General features: G+C 40.3%; 2 protein-coding genes across 3 annotated transcripts; both read right to left on the bottom strand.

The window, feature by feature from the left end:
• Window positions 1-212: 212 nt before the first annotated feature.
• PRELID3B (PRELI domain containing 3B) lies at window positions 213-16,698 on the bottom strand. Of its 2 annotated transcripts, none has more exons than XM_074969757.1 (6): window positions 16,397-16,698; window positions 15,002-15,170; window positions 13,195-13,284; window positions 12,514-12,584; window positions 11,180-11,282; window positions 213-8,415 (listed from the first exon to the last, which is right to left on the bottom strand). In XM_074969757.1, the coding sequence occupies exons 2-6, from the start codon at window positions 15,137-15,139 to the stop codon at window positions 8,296-8,298; spliced, it is 522 nt and encodes a 173-aa protein (XP_074825858.1). In that variant the 5' UTR covers window positions 15,140-15,170; window positions 16,397-16,698; the 3' UTR covers window positions 213-8,295. The 2 variants fall into 2 exon arrangements, with proteins under 2 accessions (XP_074825858.1, XP_074825857.1); XM_074969756.1 differs by having other exon boundaries at window positions 16,441-16,696.
• An 864-nt stretch (window positions 16,699-17,562) lies between these two features.
• LOC141997649 (aurora kinase C-like) lies at window positions 17,563-25,866 on the bottom strand. The gene is made up of 7 exons (XM_074970074.1): window positions 25,719-25,866; window positions 24,383-24,440; window positions 23,457-23,648; window positions 21,695-21,833; window positions 21,101-21,249; window positions 19,721-19,895; window positions 17,563-17,754 (listed from the first exon to the last, which is right to left on the bottom strand). Exons 1-7 carry the CDS (start codon window positions 25,864-25,866, stop codon window positions 17,563-17,565), a joined length of 1,053 nt encoding a protein of 350 aa, XP_074826175.1.
• Window positions 25,867-26,309: the final 443 nt, after the last annotated feature.

The following is a 26,309-nucleotide window of genomic DNA, read 5'->3' as shown; positions in this document are numbered from 1 at the left end:
AATGTCATCACTCCCACTAAGATTGCTTCTTAGCGAAGAGAAGTGTCTACTAGACACCAACTGAAGTCAACAGGAGTTTGGTCGTAACATGTACAGATTGATGACCATAGGAATTTGGCACCATATGAAAAATATTTCATTCTAAAAAATAAAATTCACATATGCAACAATACAAGTCCTAAACAAGACTGAATTATCAAATAAACTTTACATTTATTTTTAATAAACCGGTGATTTTAGAAGTCATCCAATATAATTGTCATCAAGTGTACAAAATATATGGATCAGGATGGCAAAATACATGAAAATCTCTTGCCACACAGGTTTCAGTAATGGTTATGATGATCATATAAATATGCTCACTCTCCTTCTTCCCTTGCACACTTGATGAAACAACAAAAATTATGAACCACCTCTGAGAAATCCTTTCCCATCTAATGAATAAGGATCCGCCATTCTGTAACTGTCTCTCTTCAGATTCAAAAGTTTTCACAGATGCACATTACAAATAAAAAGCAAATCATTATAACTAAGCTAATCACAATACAATGAAAAGCCAATATTGACATGATTTCCAACACATTACAGATTTCAGTGTCCCTTCACTGCGTTTCTTCTGTATTTGTTTAGAGTGGCAAAGCTACTCTGCTTTTCCTGTGAAATGACACACATTGGAGAAACATGGAAGCATAGTCATTACTGCACAGAACATACACTGAGCTTTAATAATACTTCATACCTTCTCTAGTTGTTGATTTGTCTCCTTTCTTCCCTAGTGTGAGCCATATTGGGCTCGGACTGTTCAAGCTCTGCTGTGCTTCCTGCAGATGACCCTAATCTGTTCAACAGCTACTGGAAATCATGCCATGCTGATTAAAATACAGGTAATCTTCCGATAAATCCCTAACTGCCTCGATGAAGCACTCATCATGGAGCACTAGTACATAATACTGTACTCTGAAATTATCTACAATTTTAATATAAGGTTGCAGTTCTGTATTGTTTTCTATTACAGAGCTAGATTTTGGAGATGAGCTGGTGATATGGATGAACCCATTCGGTGTTTTTTAACGTTTGGACATTCGGATTCAACTCCGGGTTTAGAATGTAAGTAAAAATGACTTTGACAGTGAAATTCTAATTTTCAGTTGTCCACTCCACAAATTAGACACAATTTGGCAGGCTTAGCTGACTATTCTCTAGAGAGACATAGGTCTGGAATAATAGGTGCATTGTGGGTCGGGATTCAGTCCACATTTACTAGTTACAAATAACTATTGCAAATGATATATTTAATGACTTTTTCTTGTTCTTTTAATTTAAAATATATTTAATGGTCTTATGCCCTGTCAGTTGTAACATAACATAGGGTTTTTTTGGTAAATGTCAAAGCGTTTTACAGAAGATAGTAAACAACACTGGGTACAATTTTCTAAAGCACCTAAGTGACTTAAAAGCCTTGTCAAAAGCAGCTAAGACACTCAGGTGTGGGATTCACAAAGGTACGTAGGCACCTAACTGCCCCTGAAATCACTAAATACCTTTGTGAATCCTGACCCACAATGCCCCTAGCAGACTAAGTGTTTGCTACACAGTGCATTAGTCCACTCGAGAGGGGTGTAAATTCTACGTGCACTAACTGGCCCATGTGGATCCCAATGGTATGCATTAAAAATTCGCTAGTGCATATTAATGTAGTACTGTTTGAAACCGGACTACATTAATATGCACAAGGGAACTTTTCAGTTCATGCCAGCAGGGTCCACCTGGGCCAGTTAGTATACAACATGCTAAAATTCACACACCTCTAGTGCAGACTACGGCACCATGTAGACAAGCCCTAAGTTCCAGTGAAAGTCAATGAGACTTAGGCTTCTAAGCCACTTAGACACTTTTGAAAATTTTACCCATTTTACAGATGAGGAAATTGAGAAATAAAGTTCTTGTCTAAAATCAGACAGTGGCAGAGTCAGAATTATAACCCAGGTCCCTTAACTCCCAATCCCACATCCTATATATTAGACCATGCTGCTGCTACTACTTGTAAATAAGTTTAAAACTGTCTGCAAACATGGTTATGCCCAAGCATACTTGTAACACAGCTCTGAGTTAAGCAGAACAGTGCTTGTTTTCAAATATGGTGGTAATCAAGCTAGCCTCTTTTGGTGCTCCAGAATGTAAATGGCTTTAGGACCCGATACTCTTCAAGTTGCTGTAAACTGGGCTCTTCACCTCAAGCCATGTTACTGCTTCTATATTTTGCTCTCTCTTAGTGGTTTGGGACATAGCTGCTTTTGAAGCAGGAAAGGGTTTTAAAAATTCTAAATCAGAAGCAGGTTACTTATTCATCTTAATTTTCAATGCAGTGAATATAAAAACATCAATCCCAGAGTCCAGACACCTTTGACAAGTGATTATAAATGCAATCCAATGAAGACAGAAACAGCAGCAACAAGCTCAAACTTGCTACGCAGAAAAGAAGCCACTGCACAAAGCTGAAATTTCCCCACCTCACTTCCCACAAAACTCTAGTCTAGCCCCAAATAAAATTCACATCCCAGCTGAACATTTTATTGTGCAACTGCCCTATGACTCAACACTACTTCCTTTAGATTCCTAAATGTTGTTTGGTTAGTTTAAAAGAATAATTTCAGCTCAAACCACAGCACCAGGAGAAGCAGCAAACATGCACCAGCTCGGCTTGAAGCAAACCTTCCAGCTGATAGGAAAGCAACAAAGGCTGTAATGTAAAGATTGTACTTCATATTTAATTTAAAAATAAAGACAAAAAAAGCCAAAAAATCCCGAGGCTGCCAGCTAATCAGCTGTCTCCCCTTTTCAATGGAATTATACAAATATTATTAACTGTATATGTAGCCCCATATGTTTACATGTTACTTTACAAACATAGGCCCTGATCCTGTAAGCCTCTCCATGGAAGCAGACCTCTATACTTTCATAGAACCCAAATTGACAGAGACTTGCCCCAGTGGAGCTGCTTGCAGGATCAGGGCCATAAAACAAAACAAGTTTCTTGCTCTGTCTTTGAAATCCATAAAGTTCTAGGAATTTCTTTAAAGTTCACACTGGGCTCAATCCTGCTCCAATTTACTTCAGTGAGAACAAGATTTGGCCCATTGTTTGCAGGAAAATTATTTACTATACTCATATGATTGAGTTTATAATCTCTAGTTGGCAGCATAATAATAAAGAACTCTGATGGGCTACTAAGTGTTCCCAAGCCAGCCTTTTCTCTGTGCAGCATCACATATTGGTATATTGCATCTACCAGAGAGAGTATCACAAATTTACAGTCAGTTAGAAGCATTAGGTTTTATGTGAAAGAGTACCCATGGCACCAAGTTGCAGAGCCTAGTCAACAGACTCAGGCTCGTGGGGCTAAAAATAGCAGTGTAGTTATTCAGGCTCAGCCTGGACCTGGGGCTTTGAAACCCCACAACAGGAGGTGGTCTCAGAATCCAGACCAAGCCTGAATGTCTACATCGTTATTTTTAGGCCTGCAGGTAGAGCTCAAGTCAGCCTGGGCTCGGAGACTTGTTGCCGTGGGCTTTTATTACAGTGTAGACAAGGGATCGGCAATCTTTGGCACGCAACCCGTCAGGGAAATCTGCTGGCGGGCCGGGACGGTTTGTTTACCTGCAGCATCTGCAGGTTCGGCCCATCACAGCTCCCACCGGCCATGGTTTGCCGTTCCAGGCCAATGGGGGTTGCGGGAAACAGCGGCCAGCACATCTCTCAGTAGGACCTGAGATTAAACTGGCCAATGTATCATATTCCCAAATTTACTTTAAAATGTAAATTTCAAATAAGATTAACTATGTCAGCACTAGTGGGCTTCACTCACATTAAAGAATCCACTAGAACTCTATTGGGTCTCTCTAAATAGGAATCCTCAGTACAGTCCACAGTGGTTCTCAAACTTTTTTTACTGGTCACCCTTCACATTGCAAGCCTCTGAGTGCGACCCCCCCCTTATAAATTAAAAACATGTTTTTATATATTTAACATGATTATAAATGTTGGAGGCAAAGCGGGGTTTGGAGTGGAGGCTGACAGCTTGTGACCCCCCATGTAATAGCCTTGTGACCCCAACGGGTCCCGACCCCCAGTTTGAGAACCCCTGTGCTGGAGGGTATGCTATGGAAACAGAAAAGGAAAAATCTGACAGTCCTGCATCCAAAATAACTGAGAAGACAAGTAGAAAGTGGCAATAAGAGTATGTTAGGCTCGGTTATGTACTTGCAAAGTGAATAGTGAGCACACAACACTGAGGAACATTACGAACAAGCAGAATGGGCTCTGGCTTATCTTAATTCCTCTCTGGCTGCTTTTCTGAGGGCCGGTCTATAAAACTCAAACAGCCGGTGTACAATTGTCTGGCAGGCTTTTAGTGACTCAGTATATTTTTGCTTGTTGTATATACACAATATCGTTATTGAACTATTATTCCCTTGTAACAGTGTAGGCTCGTAGTGCAGATAGGCCCCAAATCACTTTTCTCCTACTGAAAACTATCTATCTAGGATGATAAATTTGACCATCACATCCCTAGGATCTGGCAACTCCTACATTAAAAAATTTACTCTGAGTCCATAATGCAGCAACTTTTAAGCAGAACTCCTATTGAAATCAATAATGGCGATCTACTTAAAAACATAGCACAATATGGCTCTTTATTAAGGGTACCTGATTTCCTGGTTCAAATTAGGAATTTTAAACTTTGGACCAGATCCTTCTCGCTATGCTCACAGCAAACCCTAGTCAGCCTAGTGGCTTTAAGTCACTTTTGTGCCAGTCGCAGTATCCAGCATAAACCAGCTTCAGGGTTGCTGTAAATTAAGACAGCTGCTGATATCCCTCAGAGGCTATTCAAATAGCTGTGGGTCAGCTAGATACAGGGTGCCCTGGCTGCTCTCTACATTGGGGGCTGGATGGAAGTGGTACAGGAGCCACTCTGCACCAACCAGTGCTTCTCCTAAGCAAAGGAAATCATCCATTAGCTGGGTGAACTATTTAGGACTGCTTTGCACAGTTGGCGCGGCACAAAAACAGCTTTATCACAGGAGAGAAATGGGCCCATTAGATCCAAAACAAACCACTGAAAACGGTGAAAAGTCTACCAACATCCTTCCTTGCACCCTCTCCCATGAACGGCCTCACCACATGAATGAGACAATCTTTCAAAGCAGTTAAAAATGGTTTCACTTAAACCTATTTCTTGCCAGCCTACTAGTTAAAACATTTTTTAAAAACATGTTACTAGATTGGTAGGAACTAAGAAACTGAGTTCCCACCAGCTTTCTATAACCCAAGGGTTTAATGCCACAGTGATAGTGAAAAAGCAGGTATAAAAAAGAACCAGGTTACTATGGTAACTGTGGTGCATAATGTTGCCTCTCCATAGTCACACATGCAGGATGTTACCCCCAGTGCCATGGAGCTTTGCAGAATTTCTGGAAAGTAGTTCTTGTTGGAGGTCACAAGCTCAGAGCAGAAAGGGCTGCACTGCCCCATGGCCTCAGTTCCCTCTGTTAACCCCAAGAAATGTGAGCAGATATTGCAAAGGAACATTCACTGACTCAAATGGACTCGGAACTGGGCTGCAGGTTAATGTGTGGTGGTCTTACAGAAAAGCATAGTAGGCAATACAGAAAGGTTATAGGAACTCTTTATGTTTAACTTATTAGTGGCTCTGCAAATTTGGGGATATGTTATTAAATAAGTAAATTACAAAGAGTGTGTCTTCCCCTGCATTCAGTGCTCCCACTCCACTATAGAACAGTGAAGAAAAGAATCAATAGCCTTCAAACTGACTGCCCTACTCACTAGTCAAAACTCAGCCACAACTTTATTTAAAATAAATTATTCAAACACAAAAGAACTACCCTGCTCAGAAAGAGCACAAAAGCCTGAATAAATATGAAAAATCAAAATCCTTCAAATGCCTACTAAATATTGCCAGTTCAAGTTAGTTGGTCCACAGTGCAGCAAAATGAGGAAAATTCATGCCGAGTTTAAAATGCACAGAACTAAGCTAGGTTTTACAAGTTAAATTAGTGATTAGAAACTTTTTAGAGCACTGCAACTTTTATCACAAGATACAGTATGACTACAGAAATTTTATCAAGTAGCAACATTTACTAATCTTTAGCTGAAATATAATTTCAGTTTTACGAACAATCTCCATGTGTAAAAAAAGCCACAAACCCTAATGGATCTGAGTTGCTTTTACAAATGTACTCACAAAGTCTCAAATTAAAACTTCATAGGTTTTAAGTAGAAAAAAATATTAAATTTTTAAATAGGTAAATTTTCTTTTGTTGCATTATATACACACATACACAGTCTTTCTTCTATATAAAATCTTATTGAAGTTTGTGTTCCCACTATATTGATCACTGTTAAACTAAGAAAGGATCTAGTTTTGTTTAACACACAATATTCAATATGCAACTTCAATATCACAGAAAAATGGCATAACAGAAAATACTAAATAGGTGACATCTTATATTCTGAAAATGAAACAAAACATATGATTAGGTCTGAAATGCCAAATGGACCCCTTATGGCACAAGAAGTCAGGATTTCCGACCAGTAAATCATCAGTGCAGTTTCTTTAATGCTACATTTTGCACTTTCCCCCCACATTGAAAGGTGCCGTAGGGCTTGTCTATACTGCCATTTTACAGCGCTGCAACTTTTCTCGCTTGGGGTGTGAAAAAACCACACCCCCGAGCACTGCAACTTTCAGCACTGTAACGTGACAGTATAGGCAGTACACCAGTGCTGGTAGCTACACCCATGGAGGTGGTTTTTTTAGAGCGCTGGGAGAGCTCTCTAAATTCTGTGCTGCAGCGACACAAGCCATGTAGACAAATCAGTGTAGACAAACCCTTATTTTATGAGAAGTCCTCACTGATTCCAATGGAATTATCTGCAGAGTAATATGGTACTTGACTTCAGTACAGTTGGCAAAAATCTGACCCTTTGTGATAAGCTGTGGGAATTTAAGTATGAGACAGCACCAAGAATCTGTGGCCAGTACCAAGAAACAAGATTACCGAACCCTCCTCTAAATTCTGATTCCTGTTTTTCATTTAAAAGCCTTGTCTGTAAGCAGACAATTATTTCAATAAGGTACAAAGGAGGCACACAGAGTATTACATAGAAAATTAAATGCAAAATACTGTGTTTAAATTAAAGGACACCCAAATAGTCTGATACCACGCTTAATGAGTATTTTGGAAACATGATTAGGCAACATTTTAAACATGTTTAGCAATGTAACAACTCCTGTAAACGTACGAGGAAGTAACTCAGTCTCACTTCTATAAAGTTCCTCTAATAACGTCAAGAAAGTTTTTCTTCTGAATTTCAAAATACGTTTCTACTTTTCTATGAAGCTTTAATGGTCTACAAAATTACATGTTAAAATGCACATGTGGTTATAGTACCCTTCTAAATAGAGGTTGTTTTCCTTTTTATTGTGATGGTGAAAAAGAGGAGTAAGCATCTAGGGCTAAGTTCTTCCCTTAGTTATTGGCATGTAACATGCAACTTCATATTTAAGAACAGAACTTGGGCCTCAGCAGGTAAGTACACTATTCAAAACTATGCAGTGACTTTTATTGTGAGTTTTAAGATGCTGTTTGATGGATATAGTTAACTTTAAAAGTACCGTTTTAGCTCAGCTATCCAATAACGCTTTAACAGCAGTTTATCAAAACAAGTATTTTTTATACAAACATTCATTTATACTTCAGACTTCAAGTAATACCTTCCATCTAAATCAAGTTATATCATTCAACTGCCCAAGACAAACATAACACCAACTTTGCTAGCACAAGCTATTTTGCTTAATTTTGGGCTTGGTCCCAAAAGAGGTAGAGGCCGTGAATCAAACCACTGAATTCCACCCAAGTAGGATTCACTAACATGTCAATCTCCTGCAACGTCTGCAATCTTACCTAGGATAAAAAACTATTTTATGTAAGTGTTCAGCTAACTACAGGAACAAGCTCTGAATGTTAGATTATTTCATTTGAAACGAATGTTCAGTCCAATGGAACTAACATGTTAGTGAAGCCCCACCACATAACCTTCAGTCACAAGAATTTGTAACTTCTCTCCAAGTTTTAATTTAAAACCTACCTAATATACAAATATACTTTTAAATAACAAATATAAGAATAAATATATTTCAACTTGGAGAGAAGTTTTAGTATGCTTATTTTAGACACTTAGAGCTATTAATTGATATAGCTGTATTCACTATTATTTCTCTACAAATGCTGCTGCTGCCATAGAAGTCCTCATGCTTCCTCTTGCTGAAGCTGTGAACTCCTCAATTTCAGCATTCAATTTACTGATTACCCATTCCAATGCTTCACGGCCCTGCAATTAAAAAAACAACAACACTTATTCACATATTTATGAAGAAAAGAAAGGTTTGTAAGTAAATAGCCAAGGTATCGTATTTTCTTGAAGACTAGCTAGAACAAAACAGTTGAAACGGGGGAGCCAAGAGTGAGTACAGATATACCTCCACTATTCATGCAAACTGGAAGATCCTTCCCCCAAGCCCCAGACTTCCCTTTAAAACCTTTATAGGGCTAACCTATGAAAGACCATGGCTAATTGATGGTATTTGAGCCCAAGTCGTGGTCAACATTTTTCAATTTATACTCTGGACTGAAATCTAAAATTAATTTTCACTATTATTCTCTTTGACAGGCAGAAAACATTTATAAATGTAATTAGGTTTTGACAAAATGTATACAAGGTTGACAATGTGACTTTTTGTTTAACACACACACCCAATTTTACAATACACAAGCTACAGCTTCACACCCCCTTGGAATCCTTTTGGACACCTAACTGTTGCTGGAATCTCAAACAGCTGACACTAATTTTAGCCAAAACTGGTTAAAAGAATGCACCCCATCTTATAAAAAAAAAACCATTTGGTCAGGTAAGCCAGGTCTTTGGAATCTCCAGGTAAGAATAACTGCATTGTATGATATTCCTAGTCACAAGTACCCCCAACAATATTGAAATTGACTGAAGTTCCACAGGTAAGATTGAGTTGAGTTTTACATGAAAGAGGGACTGAATCACTTCATTAAATATGAAGATAAGGTACAGTATTTTCTTTCAGCACAGAATACATTTTCTGAAAATTTACAAGCAAATCAGTTAGATTATGAGTTTAAATTAAAAAAATCAGTCCTGTAGTGGACCTGAAGGGAAAAAAAAGTCAAATGTCTTTAAATCAGTTGAATCCGAGATTTACAAACACTTATGTGCTAATCATAATTGTATGGTTATTGCAAAGTGCAAATACAGGGAAGAATTTCAAGTTGCTTGGATGTCTTACCTGTGCATTTCCATATGTTAATATACATGGATTTCTCACTACACTGGCTCTTAACAGAATAATGTGTTGAGTTCAAAAGCTACAATCCTAAATTTAGGCCTTCCATGATACTGGCCCTGGTTTTTGTTTTTTTAAAAAGAGAAATTCTCCGTACAATGACAATCCTTAGAAACTATGATACTGTCAACATCAAGGATGAAGCTACTAAGAAAGAGTAAACAGCACATTCTCAAGAGCAGGACCAAGGCTTCAGAGTTTACCACCAGAGGAGATTAAAATTATCACAAATATCACAGCCTTCAGAATTAAGTGAAGACTCACTTCAGTTTCGCTCTCTCCTACAGCTGCAATAAAAACCACAAGGAAAAAGGTATAGGAAAAAGGAAGAGAAAAATCAGAAAATGAATAATATGACAGTGAGAAAAGAGTGAGGTGAAACATTCAAATAAAAACAAACAGTTTAAAAAAAAATTCACATGACTGACAGATGGGAAGGCAAGGAGGAAAATTAGGTCTCTAGCTGTTCATAGATTGGATTTCAAATTCTTTCAGAGACACTCATAACTAAAATGATGGGCACTATTCTAACAAACAGAAGAGAGATATATTAGAAGGGCCATAGATAAAATTGCTATAAATGGCAATAAAATTATCTAGTTTTGTCTTCTTGATCTCTGACACCAGCAAATATCACGGATTATATTCTATGGCTGAAATTTATCCCCATGCAGGAGGCCCACACAAAGCCTTACAAGTCTCTTATTCCCCATTTTAAAAGATCTAAACTATACCTAAGTTGTCACATAAAACAATGTGCAGAATATCTTTGCACGAGGTGAATACTATGTGAAGTAGTATTTTCTTTAATTAGGTTTATATTTACTGCCTGTCCATTTTGTCTGTCTCCATGTTTTGTCTTCTATGACAATATCAAAAGGTAGGGGTGGCGAAGACCATACATATAACTAATAAATTAAGCTTAAGCAAACCAAAGTTGATGAATTTAGTTCTTATAAAACTGAAGATGTAAATTTAAACAAGACCTCAACACACACAGTTTCAACAAATAAAGCGAACAACCAAAGTATCAAGGAAATAAGCAGTTTTTCATTTTTTTGAAGATTTTCTTTAGTTTAATGGTGCTTAAATTGTGATCTGCAAAGTTGCTTCTGTCAAGCATATGCTTCCCAACTGCTGTAGCGCAATCCACGCCCTGTTTGGATTTCCATAAGCTAAGCTGACCAGTTGCACTAAAAAGAAGCAACTTTTTGCATCTGCTTCACATCTGCCCAATGTAGAATTTTGGATGGCACTCGAACTGGAGGAATAGTAAACATATAAAACAGAACCAAAGTTGAAAGTGACCTGGAGATGCTAGCCCAGACGGCATGGGGATATTTGGTACTAATAAATACACAGTCAACAAGAGGAAAACCCAAAAGGTTCACAGAGAGATGTGATCAAGCAGCCACACCTATCCTGCTAAAATGTGCTTATTTTCATTTTGTCATCTTAAATGTTAGGACAATATTAACAAAGTGCTACTGTTATGCTAGGGAAGGTGCAGAATCAGGATTGGGAGGTTGAGCATGGAGATGCCTATGACAGGATCTGTATTTTAAGAAGTGATTCACACTATGATCCCTTTTGAGAAGCCCTGCCATATCTTTTTCAAAAGTAAACTAAATGTAATACGAACTTAAAAAAACTTAGCTTTTTTTTTTTTAAACTCCACAAATCAGGAAGCCACATAAAGAACATATATGTAGGAATCATACTTACTTTATTAGCATTGGAAGAGATAGTGTTTTCCATTAATCCCTCGAGATAACTGCTGACACTGACACCTTTTACAGAGATTATTGCTTCTTGAGTCAAAATGGTTCTGAGTCAAAAAAACAAGTTCACTTTATTTTTTCACATTATAAAAACAAGTAGAGTGTTATTTATAAAAATATAAAATGCCCCTCCCTCCAAATGCCCTGCTTCCACAGATCCACCAGGCAAAACTGTTTCTCTCTCTTGCTTCTGGAATTCTGGAACAGAAAAGCATGCACACACTCCCTCAATGGCTAATTGTTTTGAAATGGGCTAGGCTGCTGTGAGGCTGGGCGTGCATGATTCTCTGTTCCAACATTCCAAAATAAGATACAGTAATCTCCACCCACCCACCAATGTCCTTTACTTATTCTTGAATCCTTTAATTCTCCATAGTAAAGGGTAAAAGGGAGGGTCAACATAGATCTGCAGAGGGAATACATTCAAAGCACAAAAGTCACCTCTTTTTCTCCCTTATGACATTGCCAGGACATATTCCCACTGAGAGAGATGAACTAGCAGCAAAAAATCCTCCAGGAGGTGGCTGTGGAATATTACTAGCTACAAAATAAACACAGCTCTCCCAAAAGGAGCAGCTAATCTGATCTACAATTACTTTAGTTATTCTAAAAGAAATCCAGATGCAGACAGAGGTGTATAGTCTGTGTGCACTCAGGTTGATGGAAAGAGAAGAAAAAAAGAGTAGAGACTCATGAAATTTCTTTTATTTTAATTTTATTTTTTAACAATTTTTCATTTTATTTTCCTGCAACGTGTGTTTAATTTTATCCATTCTACCAATGGGGGGGAGGGGTGATGGGTCTTGCCGAGAGAGGTCACAGAGCAAGCCTGCCCCGCACTTACCTGGCAGTGGCATCATGATGACAGAACGACAGCCAGGCCAAACCTGAAATGGCACTGAGAAACCATGCACCAGGTCGCAACACCCAAGAGCAAGGAGCTGGGCCCAACCCCGTGGGACAGAAGCCATAGCTGCAGGGTGAGTTTTTTGCTTTATATATTGCTTTTCATTTTATTTCATATTTGTAAAAAACACAGGACTCTGGAAATGAGACTGTTTGGAGACCAGGGATTTTTATACCCTTCATTTTAAAATGCTGAAACAGAGGGGCATATGCTCATTCCCTGAACAGCTGCTTTGAAATGGATTCCACTGTCATATGGAAGGGCATGCCATCTCACAGTGGGGATTTGCAGAAGCAATGCCATTAAGGATAATGTAAATTTATTTTACTCTTCTAAAGTGCAATCTTGAAGACAAATATTCATGTGCTTACTTTTCCGGCTCTTGAGGATGTGGTTTATAGATAAGCCTCTCATCTACTGACACCAGATTTGTAAATGAAATCTATGGAATAGAATGAGTTAGATTATTATCATCACTTAAATAAAAAAATTTTTCATTAAGAAGATGCAATAAACACAACTAGACCAATCTAAGACCTTAACACTCAAATATCTGATTTTAAACACCATCCTTCAATGTGGTATTCTAATTTATTATTCTAAAATTACAGCTGAATACTATTTCATGAAACTGGTATAAACATACACAAAAGAAATCAATCCTAAAGTTCAAGCTTGCTAAACTACCTTTTCTTCTTACGTCCTTCAGCATAGACTGTCAAGATCACAAAAGGATTTTAACAATGACCATGTACAAATGATATACAGTAACGAGCAAAGTACTACACATTAAGGTAGCAGCAATACTACAAAAGAATTTTTGAAACAAAGTGGGATGTTTTGTATTTGCTAATCACTAATCATTTCTAGTGCAGGTGTTTCATAACAAAGCTGGCAAAAAAGTTCCTTTACTACAATGGGCTATGGGAGGTTGAGAATATGAGGTATGCTATTTTCACAATAAAATTTTCTTTTTCAAACTGTTTATAAAATTTAAACGTTACTCAACTAATGACTTTAGCATTATTGATAAAGGAAATTACAATACTTACGTTACTTGACTTAAGTTCCATTGTTTTTTTCACAGGGTCAACTACAGAGTGTTCCTGAACATATGTTTTTGTTCTGCAAGCACCGATGAGCTACAAGAAAGACACCCAAGATTATACATGCAAACACACGGCAATAACTATTCTGAAAAGTTTAAAGATTTGTATTTACTTTTTTCCTTTCATTTCAACATACTATGGAATATCAAAGTAAACATTACCATACTGAATAAAGAGTAAGAAATGCGACTAGCCTTAAAATGACAAAGTTGGTATTTATTTTCTGCTTAAAATATTAAGTATAATTTAATTCAATTTCTTTAAAAGGACACCATCGGTCTGAAATCTAACTATTTAAAAAAAAAAAAAAGCTAGAAGTCCCACTTCAGAAGTCCCACTGTTCTTCCCTCTGACAGTTTTAAAACCACATGCTCCTATTAAAAAAAATTCTTGCCCATTATGCTGCAAAAAAGCTGCAGAATGATTGTACAGGGGAAAGGGTGAATTTGTCCATAGTCAGTTGTCAAATGTGCACGGAACAATAAAATAATTTTTCTATAATTCTTTTCAGTTACAGCAACTGTGTTACTTAACAACTGCAGGTAAAGCAATTTATACTGAAATGTGATTTAAGTAAACATCCTTTTAAACTTTGGAAAATTTATACATAAAGTATGCAATAGTCTAAACTATATTATCTACTACTTACAAAACAGAATTCTGTTCATCATTTAAAAGTAACATCACAAAAAATTAGAAGAATGCTATTCTCTCAACTAGATGAGAAATAAGTGGCATGGTTCCCAAGTCCAACCTTATTCTTCCAGAACATAAAATAGGAGCACTAGCTATTATAAGGAAATAATACTATTCCCTTACTCCCAACCTTCATCTGTCTTGTCTAGTCAGACTGAATTCGGGGCAGGAACAGTCTCTGACAATGTATATATAAAGTGCCTTACAACAATGGGATCTAATCTTGATTTATGGGGTATTTAAAACTGATAATAAATAAGGAAGCATGTGGTTCTTCCACCAAGCTAATAAAGGAATTCTCATCATGAGGAAAGCCATGTTAATACATTGGGAATGATTTATGTACCTTTCAGGACCAAAGCATACTACAAAACTGATTCTTCAAGGATCAAACCATAATACAAGAATGTCAGTGTACCTGACAAACCAATACAAATTTGCCATTTTTAGGAACAGGACACTTTAAGAGAACAGCTGTTAACCAGATTACTGTTCTGCTTTTCAAGTAACCAAGCAATAAGATACTACAGAGTTGTTATTGCAAGAAAAAAGAAAAGGAGTACTTATGGCACCTCAGAGACTAACTAATTTATTTAAGCATAAGCTTTCGTGAGCTACAGCTCACTCGAAAGCTTATGCTCAAATAAATTGGTTAGTCTCTGAGGTGCCACAAGTACTCCTTTTCTTTTTGCGAATACAGACTAACATGGCTGTTACTCTGAAACCTGTCATATTGCAAGAAAATACATGAAAGGTCATATTGGGCTTTACCCCCCACCTGCCTGCACAAAGCAAGAACTAGACACTAAAGCAGCTTCTGTGCTTGAGGGTGGGTAAAGTTACTGCTCCCTCCTGTGCCACAAGGAGGCAAATAATCGTAAAGGAGACAGGGACATGGGATGGCACTAAGGAATGGTGCAGTACGCATGATTCCCCAGGCCCTGTGTTGTCCCAAGAAGAGCTGGATTGTAAATTATATATTGTTTTGATTGTTTATAAAAATGAGACAAGTCATATGTAATTTCTCTCTCAAGTCTTGTAATAATGTACTTACTGATTTTACAATAGAAGGCATCCCCCATTCTGTACTGAGCAGTCTATGGCTATGCAACTTTCCACTGGGGTCTATGTGTCTGTCTAGTACGTCAACTCCAATCACACTAGGGTTCATGGGATTTGGGTATTTCTGCATAGCAGCTGTTGTAACTGTTTCCCAGGGGTGACTGACAAAATAAATCAAAATTAACACATTTATAAATTGCACACATTAGTTTGTCATACTTTCTATTACGTAATGAAAAAGATGCAGTTTACAGTTTGCTTTAAAAATACAGGTACAAAACATATTCAGTTGAAACAATATATAAACAAACCAAACAATTATTTGTGAAATACCAGAGTACTGTAGATTTTTTAAATTACTGACTTTACTGTAACACAGCAGTTATCAAACTGTGGGTCGTGACCCCATTTTAATGGGGTTGCCAGGGCTGGCTTAGACTTGGTAGGGCTCAGGGAAGCCCGAGCCCCACAACCCTGGGCAGCGGAGCTCAGGTTACAGGCCCCCTGGCTGGGGCTGAAGCCCTTGCGCATAGGTTTTGACCTGTTCCTTGCCCGAGGTGGTGAAGCTCAGGCTTTGCCCCCCACCCGGGGCAGTGGGACTGGGACGGCCTCAGGCTTCAGTCCCGCTCCTGGGGTCACGCAGTAATTTTTGTGGACAGGAGGAGGTCGCAGGGCAATGAAGTTGGAGAACCCCTGCCTCACTTGAATTAACAACTATGTAAGACCATGATAATTTCACTGCTGTCCCAAACTACAGAGAAAGTTTCAAGGAGTTTAGCCTAAATAATTTATGTATTGAGACTTTATTAACTCTAAGGGGCGGGGGGGGGGGAGAGAGATACTCTACAGAGTTTGCCAGACTCAGCTCTCCTGCACCTAAACACTTCCTGAGGCAGACCCAGCGGGCCGGGTGATCTCTTTCATTGGACTGACGGCTGCTGGCGGAAGGGTCGAGCTTTCGAGCTCTTCCGTAGCTCCGCGGAGCTCGAGGCTCGCCCTTCTCCCGAGAGACGACTGGCCAATAGGCGAGATCCCCTCGCCCGCCTCCTACGCCCCGCCACCGCGCCCCGTTCATCGGGGTCTGGCGCTCCAGCCCGCACCCACGCACAGCTACGGGCCCCTTGGCAAGAACCGTCTCCCCCCTGGGCCCCGGCCCTCGCTCCCGGGCACACGCAGATTCCCCCGCCACAGGCCGCGAGCGCTTTCCGGGGTCCCGGGTCTCCGGGCCGCGGCGCCTAGGGAGCCCTTGGGCAGGGGCTCTGCCGCCACAGTGCGGGCCGCTGGGCCCAAGGCAGGCCCTCCCGACGCCCGCAGCTCGCGCTCCATAGCGCCCCGGCAGGGGAACAAGCCTCTCCACGCGGGCCCAGGCCCGACCGCGGTCGCTCACCCCCCGCGGCCGTTGCGCGCGCGTGGTCTGGCCCCGCCCCTTACTCGAAGACATGCTCCGAGGTCCAGATCTTCATGGTGCCGGCGGTAACCGGCCCGGGTCGGGCGGGCGGTGCTGCGGCCGCGCGTCTCCCACTCACGCGGCGCCCCTGCCGTCCCTGTGAATGGAATGGAAGCCGGAGCCGGCGGCGGCCCCTGCGCCTGCGCCGTGAGGGGAGAAGCGTTAGGCCCTAGTAAAGGAGGGGGAGAGGCTCCCGTCTCCGCTATAACGCACTTGCGTCAGGGTGACATCAGAAGGGAAGCGCCACTCGTCGGGAGGACAGGCAGCTGGCCACGTGCTGGGCTGGCTCCCCCTCCCCAGACAGACGCGCGCGCCGGCGGCTGTCTCGTGACATAATTGCACTCAGGACGCATGCGTACCCAATAGGCCGGCTAGCCTCGCGCGACACTTCCAGCCTCACCCCCCCCCCCCCCCATCGGTGTTCCTCGCGCGTGCGGCTGCGCAGCCTGGCAACTGACTCCCACTGAGCCTGGCTAGGGGCGGGGCGGTGGGAGGCGAGTGGACGTCCTCTGGCTTGCCGCTGCGCGGGGCACAATGTGGGAGGAGGACAAGTACCCTCAGCATTGCTCGGAGGCGGTGCACGGTGCAGGACTCGCTGTCTACCACCAGCTCGGGCCCTGCGCTGCGGAGCGGGGGAGGCAGCACTTGTCCAGTCCGCTCCAGGCAGCGTTATGTGCAAACTGGAGGCAGTCAGCCCCTGCAAAGTAATGGACTCCACGCAAAGCTAGTAATGAAGATACAGAAGGTTCAGATTAAGCATGAAGTCGCTCTCAGGGGTGTTACAGAAGCAGCAGATTTAAGGGGGGGGGGGTTATAATGAGGAAATTAAGTTTATACAAAAAAACTATTACAGTTTGTGGCAGCACCTGCTTTATTTCTAAAAGTGAATAAACCCCTCTTTGTTTAAATATTACATTTAGGGCTGAAGCTATTTTCCCACCACCTCTCAACACCCAGCCTTAAGACCTACACTACTGTTTTCTCTTTCTAGAGTCACTGGAAGTGTTCTCCCTTAGTGTCTAATACTTCCCCCTCCTGTTCATTCTGGTAAACTGAATCCTAATCAGATTAAAAAAATCCAGCCATCTCCAAAAAAGCACAAGTAGTCAATATTCCAGAGTGAAAGTTTCTTCAGCTGCTTTATAAACTGGTGGGAAAATCCTCCTTGAATTCTTCTTAACCCATGGATGTTTTATTATTTCTTTGAGAGAGAGCCTCAAAGAAGGAGTGCGCTTAAGTGTTTTTGAAATAAGGTCCTTGGCACCATCAGGCACCCATGTAGGAAATGCGAATTTAACCTTGAAATAAAAAAAAAGACAAATATTAGTTCCACAAGGTAACAGCAGTATGATGCAAGTACAATGAATAGTATAATATCACCTAGGAGCCTCAGTCATGGACCAGGACCCCCCTCAACATGATAGACTGTGGTCTCAGCACACCAGCCACCTAGCTGTCAAGTTTTTTGTAGTCTTCACAGCTACAAGAAGTACTGCTTAAAAAAGGTAATGAATGATGTAATAGTATTACCGAAGCCAGATAATTCCATGATAGTAAACTAGTGTCTTCAAAAAGACTATAAGAATGCAAGACTGTTACTGACAGTTATTAGGATTTGGAATTCCTGTAAATCTGATAGTGTATAGTTGGGTTATAATGACTACAGCTGAATTTCAGCGAAAAGTAAGATTCTTTGTGTGCTCCAGAATTATATTGTAACATCTTCTATACCAGATCATTGTCACAGCAGCCACAGAACAGATCTAATCACAAGAACTTTATCTGATATACTTTTAACCCTGATTAATGTGCAAAATAAGATCAATGTTTCTGGCATAATACACTCCCCCATTATCTGCGATACAGCGTGCACATTAGAGTCACAGTCAAGGACACTAGCTGATAGTGTTCACTGGAATAAATTGGTCGGCTGCTGAATTTTAAAGAGACATTTTGTACTAAGCAGCGTGGAAGACAGCTAGAATTAATGAAGGAGAGTAACCTTCATTGAATAAGGCTAGTATTAGAACCAACTGGTACATTTTGTATCTGTATCCCTAGTCTTCAATATATTTATCTACATTTGTTCATCCCCCTCCTCCACCATGTCAATTTTGCAGATGCAGATAGAAACGAAATTACAGCCTCAGTCTTGATCACAATGGCAAATCAATGGCAAAACTCCGGTAGATTTGTGTGGGTACAAGACAAGGCCCCAAATCTATATTCAAGATGACCCACTGTTTCAAATTAGGTAGTTTACATCTTGTCACCACTTTTCACCCCAAACTCCGTTCAAAAAGGAGCAGCTATCGGAAACACTTCCAACACTAATTTAGATTTAACAGTTTTGCCATATGTATCGCCAGTTGAAGTGCCACAGTATGTGCTATTTTTAGCAACGAGGTAGCACAGTTGATGAGTGCTTCAGTAAAAGGGAGTGCTTCACACTACTATTCAAGGACTCTGGTTGATTTAAGAATGAGTCCATGTGTTCTGAAGACATCTTTATTCAACAGTGCCCAACTACAGCCTTTGAAGAGGGAAATGGTAAGGGCAAGAAAAAGAAACCAGGATTTTCTTGTAATAAACAACGTTATTTTGACATTGTTCTGAAGATTTTAACTGGGAATGTCAGGGCTCCTAATGAATACTGAGATGGTATCAAACAAGATGCCCAGTTCTCTGTAATGCACTCTGACAGTCCTTTAACCAGTCAAGTTTGATGCCAACAAAATCAAAACCCAAGCGGTGTCCGATTCTAAAGAAGAGAATTTATTGGCCTGGTTATCAGTGATGCTGACAGTTCTGGGCTCCTACTCTAATCTTTTATATGATTAGTTTATTGGTAGGCTTGCCAGAATGTTTGTTTTTTAATGTAAGTCAATGATAAATATCAAATGTTTAAGCTTTTTTCCATTTTTATCAGTTTAAATTCACAGTTGCAGAAAATTATGGGGATCAGACAATTTAATGACATTCAAAAAGTTAAAGCTTTATAACCATTAAAAACACAAGTTGTCAACATCAGTCAAAATATACAAAGTAAATATCCTTAAAACAAAAAGTTCTCAAGCAGCATTTGTCTTACTTTGCCTATCATCATCAATGAAGCTATTATTTCATTGGTTTGTGCGTACCATGAAATCAGCTTTCACTGATTTTAAAAAAAGCCCTTCAGACCCTAATTTGTTTGCCTGTGGGAGAAGGTTTTCTTTGCTCTCAAAACCAAGTAACCTTTTCCATGGATTTAGGAAAGCATACCTCTGCAATTCTTTTGTATGTTTCATTGCGGGTGGGTGCTTCAAATGGTGCATACCCCACAAGACACTCAAAACATAGAACACCAACACACCAGACATCAACATTTTCATCATGGGTTCTCCCATCAATCATTTCTGGGGCAAGGTAATCTGTTGTGCCACAAAATGTTGTCCTCCTATTTAAAAAACAAATCACCAGTCATTTTGTTGCATTAAAATAAGGTAGAGTAAATTTATCAATAACTGATTTACTACAAAAAGAAAAGGAGTACTTGTGGCACCTTAGAGACTAACAAATTGAAGTGAGCTATAGCTCACGAAAGCTTATGCTCAAATAAATTTGTTAGTCTCTAAGGTGCCACAAGGACTCCTTTTTGCGAATACAGACTAACACGGCTGCTACTCTGAAACCTGATTTACTACACACATCCACACCCAATTTATTAGAACTTTAGGGGCCAGATCTGGACCCACTAGAATCTGAGCTGTTTTGAAAATCTTGCCCTAGGTAGGATGTCATCTTTGTGGCCTAGGTGTGGGGAAAGCAGATTAGCTTCTGTCTCAATCCTAGGAAATTCTTTAATTACCCAACAATTAACTGACCAATTAAGGCCCAAACTTTAAAAATTGTGTATGCAAGCTGGGTGACTCCGTGCATACAATTTCTTAAGTTTCACTCTAAGGAGTAGTTTTGATTGGCTTCAGGAGTTATGTCTAGTCCCCAGAGATCTAAATGAGGTCAAACAGAAGCTACATGAGGGGTTAGGCTGAAGAGTCAAAAACATCCTCTGAATGCTTCATGAAAGACAAGAGGGACTCGTATGGGCCCATGACAGTAATATTTGAGACTATATTCTGTGTCACAAGAATCTTAGAAAAAAATAAAGATTCTAATATCTAAGGAAAGCCATATGCAATATTTTGCTTTTTTTCCTCAAAGTGCCAGTCAAGGTGTAGAGATAGCCAGCCTTGAAGGAGAGCTTCTCTCAACTGTTGGTCCTGGGGCTGCTGACAGACCTTCTCTTTGTTCATGCTGTCTGAAGGACTGCATAGTGGAAGCAAAACAGGGCACAAGGAGTATACTTTTCATGCCTTTGTGGAGGCTTGAGGATTCATTTCAGTGTTCAAGGGCTCACACAACCTTGAACCAATCCTGCTCCTCCTTGCTCACCATCAGTGGTGTCACAATCCAATGATTGTCCACAGTTCATTTCTTTGGAGACAATTATGTGGCATCAGTGAATCAAGATGAGAGGATTAGGATATTAGACAGATTTTACCAAAATGTTGTCAGTGGAGGAGCTGGAAATACAGGACAGTCGAATAGAGACTGAGTCCATATAGTAGTGGTCTTACAACTGAAAAAAGGAGTCAGACTCACCTGAGTGACGGAGCATGCACGGACCAGCCAAAGTCCGCTAACTTCAGTTCCCCTTTAAGTCCTAGCAGGAGGTTTTCAGGCTTGATATCTCGGTGGATCACTTTCTGAGCATGGCAGTATATCAGAGCATCAGATATTTCTTCTACATACTGCAGAATGTGCCACACCCAAGATAATTATACAGTCAAACACAGTTTACGTAGTGGTTTTCTATAGGAAATACGATTTAGCCATTTAGTAAGTTAATACAAACCTTATTGTGGCTCAGCAGTGAGTGATTTGGTTTGATATTTACCATGTTTGTTTTGATATTGCTAGTATTATATAAAACCAGGGATGGATGTGCTGAACCTTTGAGGATTAGAAAGAAGCCTTGCCACATCTTGGCAATTCCTGGCTCTATTCAGGAATTGGAACATTTGGCAGTCACACGAGACACTCTGAGCAAGTTATTTCCAACTAGTTTTACTTAGGCAAGAAGATTTGTTCTGCATACAAACCCAGCGTATGTCTACAGTGCGTACATTATTATAGTTCCAAGATGAGCTTCCATTCCCCTTCACAAAACATAAACAGCATCAACACTTTACTCACCGTGGCAGTTCTTGTCTCCTCAAAACGCTCATGTTTTTGCAATTCTTTGTACAGCTCCCCTCCTGGAGCATATTCCAACATCAGGTAGATCCGTGTTCTGTCATGAAAGTAGTTATAAAATCTCAAAATATTTGGATGCCTAAAAAAAAGCCAGAAAAGGTCATGTTTGGTAGCTGAAAGAAACAAGTACCACAACACTGAAGCCAAATGTTAAGGTAGCTTCTTGATTCCAACCACCACATTCCTATTCAGTTGGATCAGGAGTGTTATGAAAGCTTGCACATGTGGGAAAAATAATAATCCCATGGTTTAGTTGGTCTAGTGGTGAATTAAATAGATCAGGTATGTACAAACCAGGCAAAATACATTACTAACAGAAGGATATAGGACAAGTGGACTTAAGTAGCACTGGCTGCTGATTTAACAGGAGTAGAAGCCATGTTGTAGAAATGGTGCTTGTTATTTTAGAGGTCTGGGGGAGAAAGGCTAAAGAATTCCCCCCAGGGTTAGTGGGATGGATTTGGAGCTGCTGTGACAATTTATGAATGCTGTATGTGACCTGGCTTTTGGCATGTTTACTGCACTGAGTTTATTTGATAATAAGATTGTCAGGAAATGCAAGAAGCCAGGACAATTGCCCAGATAAGACTTTCAGCAAGCACCTAGGAATATGGACTTCAATGTTACTACCCACACTTTTTTTAAGCTACCTGAACTGGTTTAACTAGGCTCAGAAAACACAGGAGAACAATAAGACTTGGGGCTGGATAAAGAGTCACTAAAGAGAGGGAGGGTGAAGCCAGGTTCCAGAAGTGGAGTGTCTGGGATATTAGACCTGAGTACGGTCTCTGCTAAGGGACAGCAAGCTTTTAAGGCAAGACAGATATGTAGGGAACCCTTTTATTGCTTTAACAAACTTTTGTCTTATGCTTTGTTCATGCTGTTAAGATTAAACTCTTTCCACTAGCCACAAGCTCCCAAGGGGAAGAACTGCAGGTATCCAAACCTACTTGGGCTTTTTGGGGTGAGCACAGACAATACACAGGGTACTGTCGCCTCAGAGTTGGTGGGAGAAGGGCACAAGGCTGAACACCTGAGGGGGTGCATTCGGCTCAGAGGTGCAGTTAGCCTTGTAACTGTGATAGTCAGGAATTAGGTCAGTCAGAAGCATGTGGAGATTGGTACAACTGAACCATGTTAGAAATCAAGACAGCAAGCTCAGCATCTCAGCTTTCCCAATGAGATCCTCTTTAGTTCGAAAGAGAACAGTGATCAGAATTAGGTCTCTCCAGAGTCTAGCCTGAAGTAGACAACTGGAAAAGGCAAAGGAACAATTTTTTTGGGAGGGGGGTTGGAGGCCCACCAGCAGCACACCATTTCGTTTGGTGTATATTTCTTAGATAATAGCAATGATCAATGTAGTTTGTAGGGATAGATCTCAGAGCTATTTTCCTCACCCATATGACAAACTAATGAGGGCACCCTCTACCTTCTTTCCCACCTCTCAAGTTCACCAATTCAGGTTAAGTTGTTTTGAAGTAAGGTAATCATGTTTTCTACTTCTTTGTATCACCAAAAAGGCAACCCAGAAGACTGAATCCAGTTTGTCGAGCTTGCCACTCGGGTGGTCTAGGATGAACGGCAGTTTGGCTTATGCTGAAGTGGAGGGTGCAAAAACTAAGTCAGCCAGGGATACCAGCATTCCTCAGGCTGTAAATCCCACTGCATGGTTATTTTATTTACTTTCAGCACAGCTGCTTACCTGAGATGACTCAAAATTTCTATTTCTCTTCGGAGCTGGTGCTCCAGTTGTGATTTCTCCAGGGCAGACTTGAAGATGACTTTTAGGGCTAGGATGAAGTGGGTATTTTGTTCACGAGCCAAATAAACGGTTCCAAATCGACCTTTCCCAAGTGGCCGCCCAATTTCAAAGTCATCAATGCACCACATTTTCCTGCATGCAGTATAAGAATCAGTATTAAAGCTATAACAGTAATTCCCAGTAAATGGAGAAATATCAGACAAATTCAATCTTGCTGTAAAGGGGGTCAGCATATTTCAACATGTTTAAGTTTTCTGTTTACTACATTTAGATATTCAATAGCATACAAGTGAATGGGTAGACAAAAAGTTATTGAAGCAGTCAACACAGCCTAAAACAGAGCCTTTCCCCAGTGTAAGCCCTCCATGCTAAAATAGCCTTACTATTTTAGCAAAGTAATGTGTATAAATAAAGCCTTGGTAGACTCAATTCTAACCACCAAGTTACTTGAAAAAAATAGGGCTCAGGTTATCAGGGTCATACATGCACCTGCATGTTCAGTTGTGCTTAATTTGCACATGCAAATGGAGAACTGGATGCTTGCCTGCCCATGTATGCTCACATCTGCCATGATTTCACATGCAAGCGTCTGCACTTTTGCATATGCACATTGCTGGAAAATCTAGGCCTTAAATACTATTCTCTACAATGTAAGATATACAGAGTTCTAAATATCTTAGGGAAAAGGCCCTTTAAATATCCATATCTTTTAAACCCAACTCAGGACATCTGCAAGACAGTTCTTACACAGTAAAAAAGCTAGTAGTTCCATAGTATCTAGAGGTTTGGGATGATCTGGAGACTTCTACAGCAAACAATATTAATGCTCCAGAAGCAGCAAATTGAGATATTTTCTGAATAGTTACCTTGGCAGCTGAGAAACAGAGGCACGTTTGGTGTCCATTTCTGAACCATCTTCCTCATCTGTAAAACAAATGCATCAGCTTTGGAACAGAAATTGTGTCTTTTTATGCTGTAGCTCGTAGAGTGGATCTGAGAGCTTTTGGATGGATGAATGGGGGAGGAAGTCTTCACTGAATAGGAATTCTACCGTGAAAACAGACAGCCCTAGGAACGTTTGGACATAGTGTTAATGTGAGACATCGTGTCACCTATTAATTGTGGTGGCAATAAAGTGCAATTTAAAACAATAGGATGAAGATGGAAGGGTGGGTGAGTGAGTGATGACCAGAGCCCAGAGTTAAAACAGTGATTGCTATCTCATGATGGAAGGGGACTGAAGAAGCTGGCATGCCCAGGCAACTCTTGCATCCTTGAATAGGAAGATGATCACTGAAACTACCAACATGTTTAACATAAGAGTCAAGGGGGAATCTCAGACTGTCCTTAAAGGAAAACTGCACCTAATTTTATCAATCAGTCTAAATGTGTCTGGAGCACAATAAGCATCAATTGTCTCTGGGCCAGTTTCTGCCCCTTGGTACACGGAGCTCCAGTTGACTAGGAATAAACACACCATTAAAAAAAAAAAAGTTTCACAGTCTCATTTTTATCTTTGTAGAAGGTCCTGTGTCTTTTGTACCATTAAATACTGAGAGTTCTTTTTAAGGCTGAACTGCCCTTTACATATTACTGACATTTGTATTGTTTCTGCATTTCTTTATAAAGTAAGAGACCATGAACTGGGAAGCAACACTTCTTTGCTCAGGAACCCATTGAAATGGAGTTATTGACAGGATGCAGCCTGCCCCTGCCTGGTTTGTTGGAGCTCAGCTAGGCTACTTTTGACCAGGTGAAAAAACACCCCTATTTCAGTTACTTCTGCTGTTATCACCCGGCTTACAGGTTTGTTTGTTTTTAAAGCAATGAAAGCATTTCACAAGCTTCTTGGTACACATAAACTCCTTAACAGTTGAAGTTATGGGACTAGTGCCTATATTGAAAGCTTTCAGAGCCAGTCAAGTCTCAACCAGATTTTTAATGGAAAGCATGAATCAGGAGTAGAGAATCTTATTTCACCCTCACCCCACCAAAGTCGTCACTGGTCAAATAACTGCTGGATTACTCCTTGCCCAATTTCAACTCCACTACTTTGACTTTATATTTTTTGAAGTTATGGTTGAAACTGTAAGCAGTTCTTTGGCAAGTGGGAGACCCTTTCAGGATGTCTGAGGAATGGAAAATTCCCATCTCCACATAACCTGTGGGATGGGTCCAGCTATGGTTTGAGTGATAACATACCCTTAGATTCTGATCCTGCTTTGGTTTTGCTTAGGATATTCTTGATTGTTGGAGAAGACGGCCCCTTGCAGGAAAACACTGAAATGCAGGAACTACTCATATGTTTTCTCATGTTCTTCTGGTGCACATCTGAGCTGCTTACAGTCATTGGCTTTGGAGACAACTTTAACAGTGAAAATCCAAGAGACAAGAACACTATGAGGTTAGAGTATAAATTCTTTGGGGCAGGGACCATCTTTTTGTTCTGTGTCTGTACAGCCCCTTATCACCAATAGGCCCTGGTTAGCGGGTAGGGCTTCTCAGCCCTATCACAATACAAGTAATAATAATAAAAAAAATTAGGCTATATTATACATAAATAAATGTGCACTGTATCGCTCAAGAGTCTTGAGGTATCAGCTTTCAATGTTGTGTCTATTGATCTGTACTGAAAACAACAGGGCAATGTTATCATCTGATAATTGTTCAGTGGCCAATAGAATGAGTGGTCTCAGTACCAAATGGACAACTATCCAGCCTCTCAGAAGCCGCCATCATAATTTGCACCATTATCAGCAGCAGTCATAGCTTGCATCAGTCTGAACTACTGTT

Source organism: Natator depressus, chromosome 13 (assembly GCF_965152275.1).
Source record: "Natator depressus isolate rNatDep1 chromosome 13, rNatDep2.hap1, whole genome shotgun sequence".
Classification (NCBI taxonomy): Eukaryota; Metazoa; Chordata; order Testudines; family Cheloniidae; genus Natator; species Natator depressus.
The sequence above is the reverse complement of the archived record's forward strand: the minus strand, read 5'-3'. Positions and strand labels throughout refer to the sequence as shown.

Excerpts from the sequence above, each read along its gene's own strand:
- PRELID3B (XM_074969756.1), bottom strand. The coding sequence starts at position 16,472 with ATGAAGATCTGGACCTCGGAGCATGTCTTCGA. Across the intron at positions 13,285-15,001 it reads TGCCTTCTATTGTAAAATCA|CTCATCGGTGCTTGCAGAAC; the intron begins GTAAGTACATTA and ends TCTTTCTTGTAG. Across the intron at positions 8,416-11,179 it reads TCTCTTCCAATGCTAATAAA|GGCCGTGAAGCATTGGAATG; the intron begins GTAAGTATGATT and ends TTTTAATTGCAG.
- LOC141997649 (XM_074970074.1), bottom strand. The coding sequence starts at position 25,866 with ATGACTGTAAGCAGCTCAGATGTGCACCAGAAGAACATGAGAAAACAT. Across the intron at positions 19,896-21,100 it reads GTGCATGCTCCGTCACTCAG|GAGGACAACATTTTGTGGCA; the intron begins GTGAGTCTGACT and ends TTTTTTAAATAG. Across the intron at positions 17,755-19,720 it reads CATACAAAAGAATTGCAGAG|GTTAAATTCGCATTTCCTAC; the intron begins GTATGCTTTCCT and ends TTTTATTTCAAG.